At 40.8% G+C, this 21,326-nt stretch overlaps 1 protein-coding gene across 5 annotated transcripts in view; it reads left to right on the top strand.

The window, feature by feature from the left end:
* Window positions 1-21,326, top strand: part of PSD3 (pleckstrin and Sec7 domain containing 3) — a 526,477-nt gene that overhangs the window by 209,933 nt on the left and 295,218 nt on the right. For all 5 annotated transcript variants that reach the window (XM_032287984.1, XM_032287985.1, XM_032287986.1 and 2 more), the window contains one exon: window positions 2,291-2,686. In XM_032287984.1, coding sequence (XP_032143875.1) covers window positions 2,291-2,686 — 396 coding nt within the window. The remainder of the gene's footprint in view (window positions 1-2,290; window positions 2,687-21,326) is intronic.

Genomic DNA, 21,326 nt, shown 5'->3' with positions numbered 1-21,326 from the left:
TGTGAGCCACTGTGCCCAGCCCTTCCTATGTTTAGAAATGACATCTCAGGGTGTCAGAAGTAGACTTTCTAATTTACTTGTTCGCTGGTATTCACATGGGAATTTCTTCTTCTCATAAGTAGCATATATTTTGATTTATGACCTTTTTTATTATTATACTTTAAGTTCTGGGATACATGTGCAAAATGTGCAGGTTTGTTACCTAGGTATACATGTGCCCTGGTGGTTTGCTGCTCCCAGGAACCTGTAATCTACATTAGGTATTTCTCCTAATGCTATCCCTTCCCTTGCCCCCCACCTGCGATAGGCCCCAGTGTGTGATGTTTCCCTCCTGTGCCTATATATTCTCATTGTTCAACTCCCACTTACGAGATTTATGGCCTTTGTAAGTGAAACTTGGCATCATGTGGTATTTCATGGTTTTTCTCTGGATTTCTGACATCTACAGCAGCCTAGACCCTGGATAAATGGGAGACATGACCCATCTTTCTCCACCCCCTTTGATTGTAGTCATTTGTTGTATACTGTACTTCTAATTTGTACCATCTTTTCTTCTGTCAGTCCTCATGACACCATATTTTATAGTTTATATGGGAGAACATCTGCGTCAAGGCTGAGGGTTGTTTTTTGTTTTCTTGTTCAGTGTAAGGAAATGCCTTTTCCTCTGCAGCTAACAAACCCACTGGGAGTGCTGCTCCTTTGGGATCACCAGCAGGATCCTTTCCCCTTCCCTTCCCCAACCTATTAGCTCTCTAGACATTCCTGCAAAGCGCCCTTGATATGTGGCATGTGGCTCCATGTTTATATTCCCACTGGAAAATACATTGCTGTTCAGACTAATAATTCATTCCTCTTTTCTTCCCACAAATGTTTTTTTGGTTGTCTTCTATGTCCTGACACTGCAAGATGCTGGGCATGAAGGAATGTTCAAAATAGATATGACTCATGGTCACTGTCCTCCAGGAATTTACCGCTAAAGATAAACACTGATCACGTAAACCTGCTAATAGGTATAGGATCACACACTGTGCTATGTTTTGTGAAGGCAAACAATAGAGACCCACTAGAAAGAATAATTTGGAAGGAAGGGAGAGGCCAGTTCGATTGATGGTGTGGGCAAAGCTTTTCTGTGGAAATGGAAATTACACTGAGACGTGAGGAAGGAATAAGAATTTGCCAGGCAGAGAAGGGGTAGGAAGAATATTCCAGGTAGAGGAAGGGCACAGCATATACACAGGAGGCTGCTGTACTCCCTGACTAGTGTGTGCTTCCTGCAGATGTGTAAAGCCAAGGCCTATGCCAGGTTTGAAGATTTGAAACTCCACCAGTGTGGCTGATGCCTGAAGAGCAGGGGAGGCCAGGAGCAGTGGCTCACACTTGTAATTACAGCACTTTGGGAGTCCGAGGCAGGTGGATCACCTGAGGTCAGAAGATCAAGACCAGCCTGGCCAACATGGTGAAACTCCATGTCTACTAAAAATACAAAAATTAGCCAGGTATTATGGCGTGTGCCTGTAATCCCAGCTACTTAGGAGGCTGAGGCAGGAGAATTGCTTGAAACTGGGAGGTTCAACTAATTTTACTTAGTTATCCTAATGTTCATTTTTAATATTGGAAAAACATGCTGCATATTAATTGTTCACATTTGTGTGCCAAAATTAATGCCCCACCCTGTATATTGACTTTTGAGCTGTTTCTAATCTCTCAAGGTTTTGGTTAGCCTTGCTTCTGTTAGCTTTTGTTAGGCCATTCATTGGCTAATTTTGGATCTGAAATCTCTCTGCAGTGCTGCTTTGTTGTCAGCAGGGGGCAGCTCTTGGCTTCTGTTGTAGTCATCTGCTTGAGAGCATTTGGCCTTATTTAAATCAGAAGGTATTAATAAACTGATAAAAGTTTGGTGTGTTTTTTACTGAAATTTTGCTGTATCAAGTTTACATGATATATTTATCTGCTTTTGTTATAATTAGGAATGCTGGTAGTTGCAAATCGTCTGAGTGTCTGCAGTATAGTTGGCTAAAATGAGAACTGAATATTTTCTTCATACATTCATTGGACCAGATGTATTCACACATTAGCAAACTAGTTTGAAACTTTATTAAATTTATAGTGTCCTAGCCACTGAGAATTTTTCAACCTGATTATGCTTTGTAGCTTCCTTTCCAAATATATTAAGATATAAGTCAATGAATACAAGAGATCTCTAGAATGTTGTCCTTCTCATACAGTTAAAGAGGGAAGAATAAAGAGATTAACCTAATATTGGGATTCTTCACTCTTATTTACTTTTCAGGATCACTGAACAAGAGGAGCAGGTTAAGGGGGAAGATGAAGACATCCTTGGGCCTGGATATACGGAGGACTCCACTGATGTGTACAGCTCCCAGTTTGAAACCATTTTGGACAACACTTCTTTATACTACAGTGCGGAGTCCTTGGAGACATTATACTCAGAGCCTGATAGCTATTTTAGCTTTGAAATGCCCCTCACTCCAATGATACAACAGCGCATTAAAGAAGGTGGTCAGTTCTTGGAGAGGACATCAGGGGGAGGACATCAGGATGTCCTGAGTGTGTCAGCAGATGGTGGAATCGTGATGAGCTATGCTAGTGAGGTCACTAATGGGCTGAATGATGCCAGCGACTCCATCTACACGAAGAGCACCCCAGAGATTGCCTTCTGGGGAAGGTACTAGTCCCATTCTCATTAATTTCATGCTGGTGGTTTTTGTAGGATTTCTTCTTTGGGAAATCTGAGTGTGGAATATATTTTTAAATCATTTGGTCAGTTTCTGTGGATATAAGCAAATCATGTGAGTAAAAAGTAATTTGAGTTTTAGGGCAGGCAGGACACACCTTAGTGGTTTGTCAAATTGGCAAACTGTGATCATTCTGGTCTGTGGTATTTCCTGGATAGCTATATATAAAATTGGATACCAAACAAACATTTGGGGTTGAAGAGTAAAGTATCAGCTCCAGTGATGGCGGTGACGTGGTGCTGTGAAAAGAACACTGAGAGATCGTAGCTTTAGTCTGGCACTGAGGGTGGTTGATGACTTTAAGCAGGTTGTTTAATTAGCTCAGAGATTCCTTAATTGGAAACTAAAGTGTTGGACTATACAGTCAGCAAAATCTCTTCCAGCCCTTTGAGAGGTCCTGTTCTGTCTTCCTGTTTGTGAGATGTTGAAGGAAGAATCTGATTAGACAGATGCTTGAGAGAGCTTATATCTTGGTCTAAGCTCCGTGTTTGTTTTCTCTCTCTACTTTAAGATTTTAGTCTATCTGGGAGCTAAAATGATAAATTATGTACATTGTAGGCACCATGCCTGTCATTTGGGGATTCCACTTCTATTTATGTGTTATTCAGCATTTCATTTCTTCATGCTCGTCATCCTCAGGTTATCTACCTGTGACAGTTTTATGAATTTTGTTTTGATATATTTGTGTGTGTGTGTGTGTGTGTGTGTGTGTGTGTGTGTGTGTGTAGCTGGTTGGGGGAGTTAAATGGTGATAAACTATTTTAAAGCTGTTTAAAGCTATATGAAATAATGCCAGTGCTTTCCTATTCATATCACAGGTTTTCAATGAACCTCTCTTTTTGAGCAGTCTGCCCTGTGGTGAGCATTTCCTATAACCAGTTTGTAGTTTTATAGTTGACTGGATGGGCGAATTCAGGATTGGTACGTTGTGACATTGTAGCTATGCATTTCTTTTTGAAAATGGATTGTGGATATTGGTTGTCTTACTGGGTCACGATGAGAATAAAAAGAACAAGGTGTCCAAACCACAAGACTTTGGTCTCAATTACTTGGGCAAACCCCTTATTTTCTCTGAAGCTTGATTTATTTATTCCAAAATGGGGTTAATGATCCAGTGTGTTGTGAGGCCATAAGATTTAAAGGGTTAATAGAGACCAAAGTACCTTGCACAAGACGTGGTATGCTGCAGAGCCTGGGTAAATGTGTGCATATGAACTGGTTGCTTGGTTAGTCCACGTCTAGACTTCCTGTATCTGTGAGATCAGAGTGTCTCTCAGTGGAAGAGTCCTGGAGAGGGAGGCATCCCTGAAAACAGTGTCTCTGAGAGGGGGTGCCCCTCAGTGGAGGGTCCCATCTTAATCTTCCCCTTTCACCATCATCTCTGAGGACTGCTAATTGTGATAAAATGCTGTAGGACAGGTATGCATATAATTTCACTGAAATTCCACTCAATATTCTAGGGTGAGTGGAAGTTGTTTATATTAAGACCAAACATGGTAATATATCCCAAAATTGAAAGCTAAAGAGTTTGGGGCTGAGAAGCTTCACTGCAGAAGCCACAGAGAGTGGATGTAAGTGAAGCCAAGAGATGAACACCAGTGAAGGAATTGGGTGAAAGGTTTATTAAATGCGCGGCTTGTGCACTTAGAGCACTTAGAACAGGAGGTTGTCATCATTTGGACCAGCATGAGTGCGAGTCATGAGGATGAACAGAGTTAAATAGTTCGGAGAGAGTATCAGAGTAGGCTATCGTATTTTAGGGTCTCAGATTTAGACAGTGGTACCCTTCAGGCCGTGTTGAGATAAAGTTTCAGCTGTGTCACCTGCCTTGTCAAACCAGGAGATCTTGTCTAGTGATAAAGGACCACATTCTAGTGCTAAGTGACAAGCACCTTGGAGATGCGCCAGCCTGCCTCTCCCCTAGCCTGGGCACTCGTCCTGTACCACTCCTGACTGGCGGTCACCCTACCTTTCCCTGAACCCTACCCGTGGCTTGGACAGACCAGCTTCGCAGGACCCCTCATTTTGTGCTCTTTGAGGTTGGCGTATGATAATAAGTGGTTATATGTCGAGGAAGTTTTATTTTGTGATGTGTGTGTCTATTCAAGGTTAAAAGGTAGGGCAGGTTTAATGATCCTAAGAAATTTTAAGGAAACTGGAAAACATATTTTTCTTTACCCCTTCTGCCTTCCTGGGTGATTTGGGGAAGTTGCAGTCACAGAAGAATTGTGTTAGTATTGCGGGTTGTAGAATTATCACATTTTACTACTTGAAGGGGCCTCAGATAGCCTTTTTTAGTATTACAGAATCTGTATTCCAGTTTTGTGGGATATCTTACCCAAAGCTACATGACTTTCTAGAGAAAGATACTGTACTGGAATTCAAGTTGTCTGGTCCTGAAGCCAGATTCATTCGCTATTCTAGGTGCCAGGTCTCTTATATTATTCTTCTTTTGATCTGATTTCTCTCATGCCATGTCTCTATAAGTCAGAAGTCTGAGATGGTCTGTTTCCAAGAAACTAAGTCCTAAATGTAGAACTGCTGCTTCTTGTTGGTGGTGGTGGTGTATGCTTTCAATTTGAGGGAAAATTTACCAGGTCAATAATAAACACATTTCCATAAATTTTTAAATCGATCAATGAGCTGCCGTTTTAAAATTTTATCTGCATTAAAACATCCCTCTGCAGAGGTAAGGAAGTAGACATCAAGGTATTAAGCCTATCCCTCAGCCAAGCACCAAGGGCCCAAGTGTTAGAATTAAAGGGAAATAAAAAATCCAATTGTAGTAATATATTTACAAAAGAAAAGTTATAAGTAAAAGAAGTGCGCATGCCTGCCATTCCATCTGCATTCACTGGCCTCTCCTGCTTCCTTGCCAGTGGTGGGGGTCTGATCATATTGGGTAAAGTGAGCTCTGAGAAAGGCTCAAAAGAAAAGGAATAAGACTAATGAATTCTTCCCTGATCACGCCTCCTTGATATTTGGTAGACATGATCCAAGGAAATTTAGTATTGATTTTAATGTACACAATGTTAGTCATTAGCTTGTAAAAAATATTATAACTTTAGCTAGTCTCTAAACATAATTGTGTGTCCTATGTAGCCCACAGGTTTTATTTATTTGGTAAACACATGATGCTTAGTTCTCACAATGAGCTAGGGGGAAGAAAGAAACTATTAGTGTTCTAATTTTCCAAATAAGGAAACTGAAGTACAGAGAGGTTAAGTAAATTGCTCAAGGTCACACAGATGGATGGTAAGTGACACTCTCAGCCCTCAAACACAGGCAGTCAGGCTCCAGAGCCTGTGCTCTTACTGAACTATGCTGAACTGGATCAAGTTATAATGATTTCGTGGTAGATCTTAGAACAAGACCAGATATCTTAAACAAAACAAAAATGTATTCACTTTGATATTGCCTAGATTTACTTTTAAATCCTTTTCGGTTTCAAGATGTGCCTTTACTTTGTCGTTAAAAGTTATTTCAGTGGGAGTATTCAGCGGTCATTTGTTTTGAACACAGGATGACATTGTTCTCGGCTGCATTGCTTCTTTAAAGAATTGGGCAAGAGGTTGGGAAAGGTGATTGGGGTGTTGTGGCACTTGATTCTTCTCTCTCTCAGGAATACCTTCCAATCTTGGGCTTAGCCATCCTTTGGTGGCCAGAGGGACATTGTTCTTCCCTATTACTCTCTGTTAGAGACAGAGTGCTTGTTCCTAGGTGCCACAAGGAAAAATTAACATGCGGACAAAAAGTTCTCTTAGTAAGGCAATTTTCCTTTCTGCAGAACAAGCATTCTGCCTCTAACACTCTCTCTACTCAAGTCAAAGAAGAAAATATTCCAGATCTATAATATTGTAGTATCCAGTTGAGAAAGACATATTTTTATTTTGAGTGCCTGTCTATTTGTCTTTAAAAGTATTATATACCTTTGTAACATCAAGCGCCTCACTCTTTGTAAGGTGAAAAAGCATCTTAAAATCCTGGAATAAATCTGGACAGGAATATTAGGTTGGTACAAAAGTAATTATGGTTTTTGTCATGACTTTCAGTGGTAAAACTGCAATTGCTTTTGCACCAACCTAGTAAATTCTCCCAGATGCTCTGCCTGCCTTTTGACCAGTGAGCTACATGTCAGCCAGAACAGCTCACCCTGAACATGGAACACAATATTTTAATGAATAAGCAATGAGGAGGATCCCCTCCCTGTGTGGTCCAGCTTCATGGCACTCAGGCTGACCGGGGTTCAGCGGTGCTGTGTGAAGTCCTGTCACATGGCTCCAAAATTAGAAAGGATAATTAGAGACTTACAGTTATACACGTTTCAATGGGTTCCTTTGTGTCTGGGTGCTTCTCGCTCACTGGCTTATCAGCAGATGACCACAACTTCAATCAGTAAGTTCTTAAGGCACAAATGTTGTCACCGTGACCATTAACAGAGTTGAATATTGTCCATTTCCATTGAGCTTGGGTTTGGACAGGAGAAAAAGAAATAGCAAATACAGTGAAATGGTAGGAACTTGTTTTTAGGTTCTCTAAAACATAGGAAGCTGCTTTTTGAAATAAACTTTGTAGTGTGATAGATCTATTTTGTATCGCAGCTTCCTTGTTTTTCTTTCGGATCTTGCTCAGGATACCAACGGGTACGGCAGAACAGGTGAATTACATCTGTGTGCGGCTGATCTGCCTGAGGGAAGCGCTTCAGTGTGTCTTCAGCCCACTCTGAATTTGACATTTGTGGGGATTTTTTTGCCTTGCTCTTATTTCTTTCTCTCCCTTCTCAAATGGAATGCAGTGTTTGGAAATTTATTTTCTTTCTTCCGCAGTTTTTCTCTAATGTTTGTCCGCTTAGGAAGAATTCATGTGAAATAAGTAGAAATTTGTTGAAATGCGATTTGAAAAATTGTTTCAACATACCGGTTTAAACTTGAAGTAACTTTATTATAATATGTAAATATTAAAAGAATAAATTAAAATAATGTGACATTAGTGAAGCTAGTGACAGAGAACAGCATTTGGATGTTGTGAAATTGGAACGATCTGGCTGCCCACAGAGCTCCCGGCTTGTCTTCTGCCATTAGAGGTGGGAAGCTCGACTGCCTGATGGGTTCATGAGCAGGTTGCTGTTGCTCCAGTAATCTCATCAATCCCTTTCTTTTACATTTAAAATTTTTTTCAGTCAAAAAAGAGGTTCTCATTTTTCTCTTTCTGGCTTCTTTCCAAAGTAGTTATAATGGTTTTTGTTTTTTTTGTTTTTTTTTTTCCAGACAGAGTCTCTGTCACCCAGGCTGGAGTGCAATGGTGTGATCTCAGCTCACTGCAACCTCTGCCTCCCAGGTTCAAGTGATTTTCCTGCCTCAGCCTCCTGAGTAGCTGGGATTACAGGCGCATGCCACCACACCTGGCTAATTTTTGTATTTTTAGTAGAGACAGGGTTTCACCATGTCGGTCAGGCTGGTCTCCCACTCCTTACCTTGTGATCCGCCTGCCTTGGCCTCCCAAAGTGTTGGGATTACAGGTGTGAGCCACTGCACTTGGCCGATTTTTTTTTTTTTTCAAACCATGAAGGAGTTCCTGCTCATTGTTGCTGGTTACGGGCTCTTCTAGGTTTCAGAGCCAGTTATTCTTGGTTTCAAATTGTCTCACTTTGTAGATGTGTAATTATGAATAAATACATAAAACCTGAGACCCCTTCCTAGTGTAAAATGAAATTAATAATACCTATCTTATAAAGGAAGGAGGAGCAAACAAGATTAATCAGATGAAACAAAAATCAAGAAAGTCAAGTGCCCTAACAATGTCTGGTATACAATAGGTGCTAATTAAATACAAATGAATATCAACAACAATAGTAACCTGAAGAAAAGTTATCCTGCCTCTCAGCCATGGACAGAACCCCTGTGTCGGACACTTACTATGCGGCTTCCTTAGCAGTCACTCTCTTTCTGTGAAGCACAGTGCACTGTGGTAGGCAGAATAACTTAGAGAGCTGAGACAGAAAATAGGTGGTGAAGCCATCCTTTTTCCTGGCAGCTTGATCTCAGGCAGGCCTTTTCATTCGTGGAACTTCTGATTTCTTATTGGTAAGATGGAAATAGCCTTATCAAACAATTTACAATGTTGTTGTAAGACTTTGCTAAGTTATAGTTTGTGGATATTTATTTTAAACCTATCATGGGTTTCATAGCAGTCTGAGTAAGAGTCTAAGGAATAATAAGAAAACAGATAAGAGACAGCCTGGTAAAAAGGAAGATGCAAGGATTTGATGAATGTTTGATTCTAGGACACACAGGACTGAGTCAAAATGATTATGAGAGTTCAAGCATGGATGGCTGGTTGGAGCAAGAAACCCTCCACCAGAGTTGGGGGAAGCAGCAGGGTTGATAGGAGAACACCTAGTGGGATCAGATTTAAAGAGGTTGAATTGGAGGAGAGAGGAGGGTTATTTGTGTAGGGCTGGGGGGAATATGGGACTGAAAGTCACTAGAGAGACTTTGGAGTCACCCTTGTAAACATGAGATTTGCAGCTCTGAGCATGAGAAAGCTCTCAAGGGCAAGGAGTGGGCTGAGGATGGGACTATGAGGGGCTCACACACAGGAGCATTTGGGTCTTGCTTATGTATCCTTCTAATGCCATCTCTGTAAAAAGTGTGCCCTCTAAGGTCAGTTTCCTGGCAGCTCTTCTGTGCTTTTTCCCTTCTCCAACAGTGGGTCAATTGTCAGGGAGCTCAGGATGGAAGCTAAGTGCACTGGTCACTGATTGTTCTTTTGGTGCCCTTCAGACAACTCTGGCCTTGGTGGTCTAGTGCCCTCCCTGTCTGTTTGGTGCATCTTCTATAAGTTAGTGATGACTTCAGGAAATGGTCCTGGATTTGAAATAGCTATTCCTGGAGACATTCTAATTCTGTGGTTTAAACCTTAAACAAACCCAAGTAATTCCCTGCACATTGGTGGATATCAGTGTGAAGAGCATGGTGGGGAGCCTGTTATTTGGATGATCTTTGATCAAAGAATGACATTAAATGATAAAGGACATTGGAGGTATAAGTGATTACAAGGAGAATCATAGGTCTAAATAAAAACTGGAATGGTGGTTAATACTTCAATTGATCCAGATGCAATAAAATATTGTGCAACAATATTTTATTCATATATCAGTACAATATTTAACTTTTAAAGGAAGTGATAACATTCATCTCAGCAGAGGTCACTTAACACCATATTTGCAACACTGGATGTTATCCATTGAGCCTTGGTTTGGGGAGGAAAGGGAGGAAAAAAGACAGGGATTTTCCCCAATTAAATTGTTCTCTGAAGGTGTTTTACATAGGAGTCCAAATTTGCCTGAACTCGAAATGGACTTGTTTACAGTACTTTAATCTTCTTTTTCACTTTATAAGCTCTCCATAAACTGAAATACAGAGCTACAGGCAAACCTCATCTTATTGCACTTTGCTTTGTTGCTCTTTGAAGATACTCTTTTTTTTTTAATTCAAATTACATATTTGTGGCTACCCTGCCTCAAACAATTCTGTTGGTGCCATTTTTCCAATAGCAGGTGCTCACTTTGTGTCTCTGTGTCACATTTTAGTAATTATCTCAATATTTTAGACTTATTTTTATTACTGTTATGTCTGTTATGGTGTCCTGTGGTCAGAGATCTTTGATGCTACTATCGTCATTGTTTTGGGGCACCACAAATCATGCTTATATAACACGACAAATGTTATTAATAAGTTTTCTGTGTTCTGACTGCTCCACCAAACCAGCTGTTTCCCCTCTCGCTGCCTTTCTTCGGGCTTCCCTATTCCCTGAGACACACAATATTGAGATTAGGACAGTTAATAACCCTGCATGGCCTCTAAATGTTTAAGTGAAAGGAAGAGTGTCATGTCTCTCACTTTAAATAAAAATCAAGAAAGGTTTAAACTTAATGAGGAAGGTGTGTTGAAAGGCAAAATACCCTGAAAGCTAGACCTCTTGCACCAAATGGCCAAGCTGTGAATGCAACGAAAAGTTCTTGAAGGAAATTAAAAGTGCTACCTTGTTGAACACATGTATAATAAGAAAGAGAAATGCTTTATTTCTGATATAGAGAAAGTTTTAATGGTCTAGATAGGAGATCAAATCAGCGACAACATTTCCTTAAGCCAAAGCTAAAGCAAGGCTCTAACTCTCTTCAATTCTGTGAAAGCTGAGAGAGGTGAGGGAGCTACAGCCGAAAAGTTGGAAGCTAGCCGAGCCTTGTTTACGAGGTTTAAGGTAAAAGTACTAGGTGAAGCAACAAGTACTGATATAGAAGCTGCAGCAGGTTATCCAGAACATGTAGCTAGGATATCTGATAAAGGTAGCTACACTAAACAACAGATTTTCAATGGTGACAAAACAGCCTTCTATTGGAAAAAGATGCTATCTAGGACTTTGTTAGCTAGAGAGTAGGAGTCATTGCCTTTTCTTAAAGCTTGAAAGGACAGGCTGACTCTTGTTAGGAGCTAATGCAGCTGGTAACACTAAGCTGAAGCTCGTGCTCATTTGCCATTCTGAAAATCTTATGGCTCTTCAGATTAATGCTTAGATCTACTCTGCCTGTGCTCTAGAAATGGAACTACAAAGGCTGGATGACAACACATCTGCTGACAGCATGGCTTACTCACAATTTTAAGCCCACTGTTGAGGCTTACTGCTTAGACGGAAAAAAAGAGATATCTTTCAAAATATTACTGCTACTCATCGACTAAACACCTGGTCACCCGGGAGTTCTGATGGAGATGTGCAAGGAGACTGATGTTGTTCTCATGCCTGCTAACACAATATCCATTCTGCATACTATGGATCAGGAGTAATTTTGACTTTGAAGTCTTTTTGAAGGAATATATTGTGTAAGGCTATAGCCACTATAGTTAGTGATTCCTCTGATGGATCTGGGCAAAGTCAGTTGGAAACCTTCTGAAAAGGATTCACCACTCTAGATGCCATTAAGAACATTTGTGATTTGTGGGAGGAGGAGGTCAAAATATCAACATGAGCAGGAATTTGGAAGATGTTGATTCCAGCCTTCATGGATGACTGAGAGGTTTGAAACTTCCAGTAGAGGAAATAACTGCAGATGTGGTGGAAATAGTAAGAAAACGAGAAGTGGAGCCTTAATATGTGACTGAATTGCTGCAGTGTCATGATAAAACTTTAATAGATGAGGAGTTGCTTCTTATGCATGAATAAAGAAGTGGTTTCTTGAGATGGAGTCTATTCCTGTTGAAAATAGTATGAAACTCGTTGAGATGACTACAAAGGATTTGGAATATTTCATACACTTAGTTGATAAAGCAGTGGCAGGGTTTGAGAGAACTGACTTGAATTCTGAAAAGAAAGTTCTGTGGTGGGTAAAGGACTATCAAGTAGCCTCACAGGTTTGTGAAAAGAAGAGTCCATTGATGCAGCAAACTTTGTCTTATTTTCAGAAATTGCTATAGCCACCTTAACCTTTTGCATCCACCACCACACTGATCAGTCAGCAGCCATCAACATTGAGGCAAGTCCCTCCATCAGCAAAAGGATTGGGACTTGCTGAATACTCAGATGATCACAGGCATTTTTTAGCAATAAAGTTTGTTTTTGAATGAAGGTATGTACAATGTGGTTTTTAGACATAATGCTGTTGCACACTGAATAGACTACAGTGTAAAACTAACTCTTACAGGCACCAGAAAATCCAGAAATGTGTATGACTGTCTCTATTGTGATACTTGCTTTATTGCAGCATTCTGGAATAGAACCAGCAATATCTCCAAGATATGTCTGTATATTGAATTGGCTCAAGCTGTTAGCTGGGGCTTCATTTTTAGTACTTGAGGCAGACAGTGGCCATGGTGCAAGGGAAGGTAAATATGCTTCTCATGAATGCTAATGAGGATTAATATTATACTCTATCCTGTCTACTGTTAGATAAATGCATCCATTTCCTAATTCCCATACTTCATATGCTGTGTCTTATGCCTGTGCCTGAAGCTCTATTTGCAGGTATTCTACTTGTCTCTGAATATAAAATTATGAAAGGAAAGTCTTATAAATCACATACACTGAACTCCTGAGATTTTCTGATGTTTTTACTCACCATCTTGCCACCCAACAACATTCACCTGGGAGCTTGTTGGAAATCCAGAATCCCTGGCCCCACCCTGACCTACTACATTAGAATCTGCATTTTAACAAGAGGTCCAAGTGGTTTACATTCACATGGAAGTTTGCAAAGCACTGGTCTACAACAGTGGTCCATGGACCAAACCTTTGGACCAAACCATGGACCACAAAAGTTTGGTCCATGGACCAAACTTTTTGAGTGTTAAAGCTGTAGTACAGTGGTTCTCAAACGATTGCACATTAGAATCATGTGGGGAGCTCTATAAGCTTCTCATCTCCACTCTTCACCGTCAGAGATTCTATTTGTTCAAATGGCACCTGGACAGTGATAGCTTTAAAAGGTTCCCAGGTGATTCTGATGTGCAGCTTAGGCTCTCAACCCCTTGCTATTCCCAGGTATGGTCCTCAAACTAATAGACATCACCTGGACCTGATTAGAAACATGTCTCTTAGACATCACCCTGGACCTACTCGATCAAAATTTGCATTTTAACAATTTCCCAGGTGATCCATGAACGCTTGAAAGTTTGAGAGGCAGTTACTGGAAGTTGCTTAGAGGCAGAATACAAAGCCAAGACAGTCGTTATTCTCAGGGGGAGTGGGCCCATTAAAGGTAACTCTGCTCTTGGAGGGGAGGATTCTCCTAACAGAGGTTTGTAAAAGTGAGTGCTCCTGGCTGTGAACCTGCAAATGATTTCTTGTGTTGTCTTTGGTGTGGTGGTGATAGGGAGTCCCTCCAAACTATACCAATAGGGATTGACTTTCCTGCTTAGAAAACAGTATGGTTTGGTGGTGAAGAGTGTGGGTTCTTAAGTCAGACTGCTTTGGCTCAAATTGTAGTCAATTCTCTCTTTAAACCCCAAATTCTTTATCTGGGAAAAGAGGTAATAATTTACTGGCACTTAATGAATACTCAATAAATGTTGGCTGTTATTATCAGTAATAACAGTGCTTGAAATATTGTCTTTAAAACTTCTTCAGAGTCACCTGGTATGAATGGACTGTGGTAAAATCGACTTGAGATATTCTTTGTCTGTAATAATAATTCTAAGAGCCTTCGATTCCTTGACTGAGGAGGTTTAATGATAGTTTCTTTTATTGTCTTTATGATTAATCTATTTGGAAGTGCCACCTCAAGGCAAATAAGGTGACATTTTCTTGTCAAAGAGTAATATAGTCTTTAGTATAGAGAAAACAAGATGTACCAAATAGGTACTATTGTGAAACAATCATAAAAAGTTCATTATTCGTAGTTGGCATTTACTTAGCAACTATTTTAGGATTTAGCACGTAATACTACACTTAGCTACAGGCCTATCCCTTCTGGTAGGCCGTGGTCTTCTCAAATTCTAAGTTTTGGGACTCAGAGAACCCCTGGCACAATGGCCAGTGCATATTGGGCACTCAGTTTTTGTTGAATGAAGAACTTAATGAGTAGCTGCTCTACAGTAGATGTTAAGGTGTCTCCCAAACAGGCAGATCAGATAACTTCAGAAATAACTCGTGCAGAGCACAGAGGGCCAGGCTCTACAGTTCTGAGGTGGAGGCTACTTGCATCATGGGATGTAACGGAGGCCCTTATGGGAGTGCTGCCTTTTGAGGTGGGCTGTGAAGAATCAGTTGGATATGTGTAAAGGGTTGTGGGTGTCGTGGAGCAGGGTGACATACCAGATAGAAGAAGCTAAACCATGCAGAAGTAGCAGCAGCTGCTTGGATCTGGGGACTTGAGATATGAGAATAAAGGGAATTGTTAACCTCTTTGCCTCCTGTTCTGTTAATTTTCCAGACAGAACAGGTGTTGCTGCACTCCAAGAGGTTGTAGCCATTATGCAGTTGGCTTTCTAAAGCTTCTGTAGCATTTTAGGCATACCAAACAGTGTAGACAATAATATACACCTGTGATCTCATCATCCCACTTAGGAAGTAAAAGCATTTTAGATGAATTGAAAACTCCTCTCCTCTTTTTGCCTCTGGTTCCCATTCCTCTCTTTCCTTCCTGAGGTAGCAAAGTAACCACGAGCTGTTGATATTTATTATTCCTATAGAGATGTGTATCTATAATCATTATACAATGTTGTTCCACATGTTTTTCAACTTCATACACATGCTATCTTCTTGTTTCCTTTTGTGAAACTGGCTGTTGTGTCTGGGTTCTTTCATAGGTGCAGGTTGCCTTTGCCCAGCAGTGGTGGCTGCTTTTTTAGGACATATCTGTATTTTTAGATTGTCCCTTTCTATCTTTACATTTTTTTCTCAATATTTGAAATTCATTCCTATTGACTCAGCCCTAGTTTTAGTTTAATTGCTGTATAGTATTCAATATATGAACACATTCTAGTCTATGTTTTCATTTTTCTATTTATGGGCATTTTGACTGTCTTATGTCAAACAGCATGGCAGTGCGCACATAGCCTTCATGTGGCTTTTTGTGCACACATGGAAGAACGTCTCTAGGCTGGGTATATATTTAGAAATAAAATTACTACATGCTAAGTATAATCATTTTCTGGTGAACCAGAACATTCTTAAAAGGACATGTTACATGTTCTTCAAGTGTATAATTTTTACTTTTGTTTAGAAAATGTTTAAGTCTTGTAAATCTCCACATCCTCATAATCCCTATATCCCAACAGAAATAGCAGGAGCCCAAGGAAAAGCGTGGAAAAGAAACTGAAGTAAGGCTGGTTTCCTTTTGCTGTTAGAGGCTGATGCACACTCTGCCATCCATTGGTTAGGTCTGGCAGCCACGGCTTCCAGTGGATCCCAGCTCCTGCTGTTTGTCCCTGGTTGTCCAGATGCTTCTGTGGCAGTTGTTGCCTGTGTCTGACAGCTGTGAGTGTTGCTTGGCCACTTACATGTCTGAAGCAGGCTTTGGACAACAGGACGACAAACATGTTCACATCCACGAGCAGAAAAAACAAAACTAGAAATGAAAATGGAAAAACACAAATTATATAAGATTAAGTGTGAATTTAACAGAGCTGAATTCTATATAATGTAAATAACTGAAATCTAGTTTGTTGTCTATTTCAGTCATTTATTTAGGACCAGACTGTGTGTGCTGTAGGAAATTGCAGTCTGTAGAATAATTCTTCAAAAAACTTCAGTGCTATTAAACAGTGCTGAAGTTACTTTGTTTGGAACGACGCTGGACAAATGTCTCCTTTCCCTTAAACGGCAACCACTCCAAATAAACTTAGACTGTTGCCTTTTCTGCCTGCTGTCAGCTTGCCATCTGGCTCTTAAAGAGTTAAACTGGAGGTTTGTGAGGTCATTTGTGATTTCATTGGGTCTAGACTTTTGAAGCAGGTCTCTTGGAGGGAAGCTGTGTTGAGAGAGGAGACTGGGAAGAGGGGGACGTCCTACTTCAACTTCTTTCAAGTTTGTTTCCCTGAGCCCCTGAGGGATCCAGTGGCATTCTGGGAGAATGTCACTGCGGAGTCAGTGTGTAGCAGTTTGTACTTGCAACAGAAGAGGCTTTAGAAGTACATTAAAAGAGCCCTTCGGGAAGATGAAAGTTTGCTGAGCAGATGGAATTGGGAGAAGGCTCTTCAATTTGTGACAAAATTATGGGCAGACTGTTTGCTGATGGAGGTAACTGAAATTTGGTTTATTGTCTTTGTCTGGTCCTAGGCAGTGCTGGATTATATATAATTTATAGAAACTGTTTTGGATTTGAAAATACATGATTTCAAATGAAAAGCATTGTAAGCAGATCTTAGGGCAAGACTTAGGAACATGATCCTATGTTAGTTTCTAATAAGGATGACAAATGACGAGTATATTTATTACAGGGTCTACAATGTTTGGGCAAAATGAGATTTTTCCCTAATGGAGTTATGCTGCTCTTTGAGGTGCTTAGACATAGCTTGGTGTTCCTAGACTGCATGTGGATTCCAGCTGCCTGTTGTGAAACCTCTTCCAGGCTTTGGAAGGTCACTGATTTGAGCTTGGTCATGTAGTGGAGTCGGTAACGACTGCTGCACAAGGCTATCATTCTTAGTCTGTGTATTACTGCTCTGAAAGTAAAGTTGGCTGTGTGTTAGTACAAAAAGGTGATTCGTCTTAGAATTCAGCGTTATGCATGAAACTTCAAAAGCTAGCCAGTTATCTAATGAAAAGGTAATAGGGAGTTGTTTTTTTTTTTTTTGTTCCCCTGGAGCTGAGGGAATTTCAGCCTCAAAACTTTCTGGGAAAGTTTCTGTTTTCATGTTCAACAGGCAGGGGATAAGTGAGGTTAATGATGCTAAAGAAGGGGAAGTGAGCCTAGTCCACTGATACTATGTCCATTTTCAAGATGCCTGGGATTGAAGAATAATTCATGACCATCCAAAACCCAGCAAGAACTTCAGTGCTTGGACTTCCAGGATGGTCATTGATGATAACAGGCATATTTGTGGGTACTAATTGGTAAATTGGCATTTCTTGCCTTGATCACAGATGATAAGTTCTTATTTCCAGTATTTTATAATGCCATTTGTCTTGCTAGCCCATCAGTATAACAGTTTTGCCTCTACTGTTTGGACATTTTGGTCCATTACTTTAATAAGAAACTACAAAGAGAATACTTGAGGAGGGACGAGGTCATGAAACATGTTTTATGAAAGGCCTAAGCAAAGTGGATGTGATTCTGACTTAGGAGTCGTAGGCTCATAGGCTTAAGTTTTACTCCTTACAGGTTGGCCTCTATCAATTTGAACCACTTGCTGAAGCTCAGCTTCTTCATACATTAAATAGCAATAACAATATTTAACATGAGAGGTGGTGGCTGTGAGGATTAACTAGGGTGTAGTGCATGGGAAACAATTACCATAGGTCCTTGTGCTCTAAAAGAGCTCAGTAAACGTTAATGATCATTGGCTATGACAGTGTTTAAATGGTGCTTCCTTATGTCAGGCTCCTGAGGACTTAGATGTTAGAGCATGATGGTGATAAATTTGAAGTTGTGAGTGATCTCACACTGTAAACACATCAGGGCTTCCTTGTGGCCAGGTTCCAGGGTAGCCCATCTGTTCTCATCTCCCAGTCAGTTGGGCATCTCTTAAATGCAGCCTTTAGTGGCGGCAGGGGCTGAGAGAGGAAAATGGATAGATCATTGTAAGTCCATCAGCACTTTGTGAAAACATTTGTGTGCTCTTGCCACTGTGGAGGGCATGTCAGTTTCGTCATAAATATGGGGAACAGCATTGTGAGCACATGTACTCCATAGGCAGCCTCTGACCCACTCAAGAAAGGACTGGTATCTGGGTTCTTTCATAGGTGCAGGTTGCCTTTGCCCAGCAGCAGTGGCTGCTTTTTCAGAACATGTCTGTATTTCTAGATTATCCCTTTCGGTCTTTACACTCTAAGAGCTGGTAGCTGTGCAGATGTGTGAAAGCCACTTAGTTTCTCTGAGTGCCTATTTCCTGGTCTATTACTTGTGGATAATACTTTTATTCCATGGTTGTTGAGATTAAATGAGATAAAAATGTGTGAAAATGCCTAACAGAATAAGTACTAAAGACTTTTTTTTCTGCCTCAAAAGTGGCTCAATTTCTTCTGTTACTGTCAAGGGAAATTTTTTGTAAAATTTGTAAATAAGAATCTTATTATATTTTATAAGTGTCTTATGTTTAGTTCAGTGTTTCTAAAGCTTTTGTTTAAAACAGTTTTCTTGTGTAATTAGTTTACGTCATCTGATGTTAGTTGCTTTTTGCCTTCACCACTTTCCAGTGTAGGCTATAATCCTTATGGCTTTTAGATTTCATTTTGATCTAGTTTTCAAAAATACTATGAAAGAAATATAAATGCCAATGGTAAAAGTTCAATTTGAAGTTCCTTTGGTCCCATTCCCCAGACGGGACCTCCACCGTCAGTTTCTAGTCTGTCCTTGGAGGCAGAATCTGCATAGCTCTTTTGGACCTGATTTGAAACTGTCTTGTTGGTGCAAAAGTACAGATGTGGTACGGAAAGTTCTGTTGGGCTTGCCAGCTCCCTTTGCAGCTCGATTCCTCCCTGCAGTTCTGTGGCACGGTGTCTGGAATGTCTGGAGCTCCCTTGACAGGAACCGCCTGCACAGCTGGGTTGTGTCACCAAGAGCCGAATGTGCTTGACAGGTCTAGCTCTAGCCATGCTGTTGTGGGGTGTGTGATTAACCCAGAGTTCCTGTAGGGGAGTGAAGAGCCTGCCTCTCAGCAGAGGGCTGGTCTGAACTTGCTCTGTAATCCTGACCTGGAGTTCTGGGGAGGCAGAGCCTGCCTTGGGTTTCAGCAGGGATTTTAGTCATTGTATAGCTGGCTGGAGGCTGTGGTTCAGTCAGCTCTTTGGTCTGCTGTTATATTTGGCTTTTTGTCATGAATAACACTGGGTGGAGGTAGAGTAGAAGGTGCTGCATATGGAGTTGGAAGATGTAGGCTCAACTTCCAGCCTTGTTGTTTACCATCTGTGACTTTGGGTAAGACTTATTTGGTCCTCATTTTCTTTGCTTGCAAAATGGGGCTTTTGTGAGGATGAAATAAAATAACAGATGGGAAAGTGCTAGATAGACTGCAGAGTGCTCTGTGGATTTTTTGGTTTGTTTATCTTATTGGATATTCAAAGGACAGTGGCTTATTCCTCTTACCTGTTAAGGTAGACTGAACTGTTGATGATTTAGAGACCAAGGAACAGTTGAAGCTGTCTGATGTTCTGCTGTCTTTGCACTTTGTCTCACTTTTGTGATCTTTTGTCCCCCCTGTTCTTAAATGCTCCTGGTTGGCATAAGAACCTGCGTTCAGAAGGGAGGGGAGCAGTAGATTTTCTGTGCCCATAATGTTCTTAAGTAAGCCACTCCTGTTTGTTGATTCAGCTGGTCCTTTATTGAGGCCCTGCTTTTCAGCAGGGGAAACCCTGAGAACCTTGGCTGGTCCAACTCTGCTATTGATGGTGAGACTTGGGAAGAGTCGCATCCTTTCATGACCCCTCAGTTTGCCCTCAGTTTGCAGAAGGGATTGAGCTAAAATACTTTTTTTGTGTATGGGGAGGAGAGATAGTGATTATCTTTGCTTTTCTACTTTTTCTCTACCTTGCTGTATTCATCGTCTTACTGGACAATTTTTGCTTCCTTCTAAATAACTTAGGACAGTTGTCTTAGAAAAGACAGGACAAGTAAGCAATGACGCTGAACATCCAGCTGAGATGCCATGTTGACTTCTGAGACTGAAATGAATGAAAATCTCTTAAGGGTGACAGGGTGTTAAGGGTGAGTATTAAATTGTCTTGCCTATAATCTGCTGACCTTGACATCATTTTGTTTTGTCATCATCCAAAGTTGATCATCTTTGATCAAGGCTTCTGGGTCTCAGATCCATTGTTAGAGGAGCTATGAGTACTTGAAGGGAGCAAGAGAGAAAGGACGTCATGGCAGCTGGTGGCTGAAATGGAGATGCCACCATGAGAAGACATGGAGAATGAATAAGTCTTTTAGCTTGAGGCAATAATCCCATTGAGACAGGGGAGGAGCCTTTGCCATGCTGTGTGGGAGATGTTTGCATTGCTGTGGTTCTGGCTTTCAATGCTTTTCATCCATCCTGGTTTTCTCAAGCTCTTTATTATCTATCTTGCTGAATAGTGGAGTACATCTATCCTGTGTGGACATTTTAGTCTGTCTTTCCCATGGCAAGACTGAATTCCTAGATGACAATAACAGTAAAACATTTGTATTTCTTCAGGATTTTGCTGCTGAAAAGATAAACAAGAAGAGTTAAATCTATCTCTGCAGCTTGCTACCAGAAGGCTTAGTAATAGCCCCAGTAGTGGGGGACAGTCACTGGCTGCTAGAACTTGTGCATTTAGGAAGTCCCTTGGGGAACTCATCAGCTGGGCCAAATGTTGCAGACCCATAGAAGATGCCCTTCTGGATGAAACAGTTGACCTTAGACATTAGGAGAGTCATAGTTTCAAAAGACAAAGTAAGAGGAAAGAGAATCCACCTCAGATTGATTGCACAAGATTAGTTGCAATATATGGGATGGCTGATAGTAGACTGGTAATTACTGTAGCACCTCCGAATGATATCTGGCCTCATAGGAGCAAGTAGCCTATGAATGCTATTGCCAGAGTTGTGAGTAGGAGGATAATGCTGATATTTCAGGTTTCTAGAAATGTAAATCATACCTCGGCCAACGTGTAAGAGAGGCAGATGAAAAATATTGAAGTGCCGTTAGCATGAAAATAGTGGACCATTCAGCTGTAGTTTACATCTCGGCTGAAATGAGTGACAGAAGAGAAGGCAGTTGAGGTGTCTGATGTGTAGTGCCTGGCCAAAAATGGTCCTATAATGATCTGGAGGGGTAGTCAGGCACCAAGAAGTGAGTTGAAATTCCATCATATAGAAATGTTAAATTGTGTGGGAAGATCAGTGAATGAGTAATTGTGTATGATTGGAGTTCTCTGTTTTACACCTTTTCACTTGCA

This window comes from Sapajus apella, unplaced genomic scaffold (assembly GCF_009761245.1).
Source record: "Sapajus apella isolate SASKATOON/1434 unplaced genomic scaffold, GSC_monkey_1.0 scaffold21, whole genome shotgun sequence".
NCBI classification, from domain to species: domain Eukaryota; kingdom Metazoa; phylum Chordata; class Mammalia; order Primates; family Cebidae; genus Sapajus; species Sapajus apella.
This window is presented reverse-complemented; position numbering and strand designations above follow the sequence as displayed.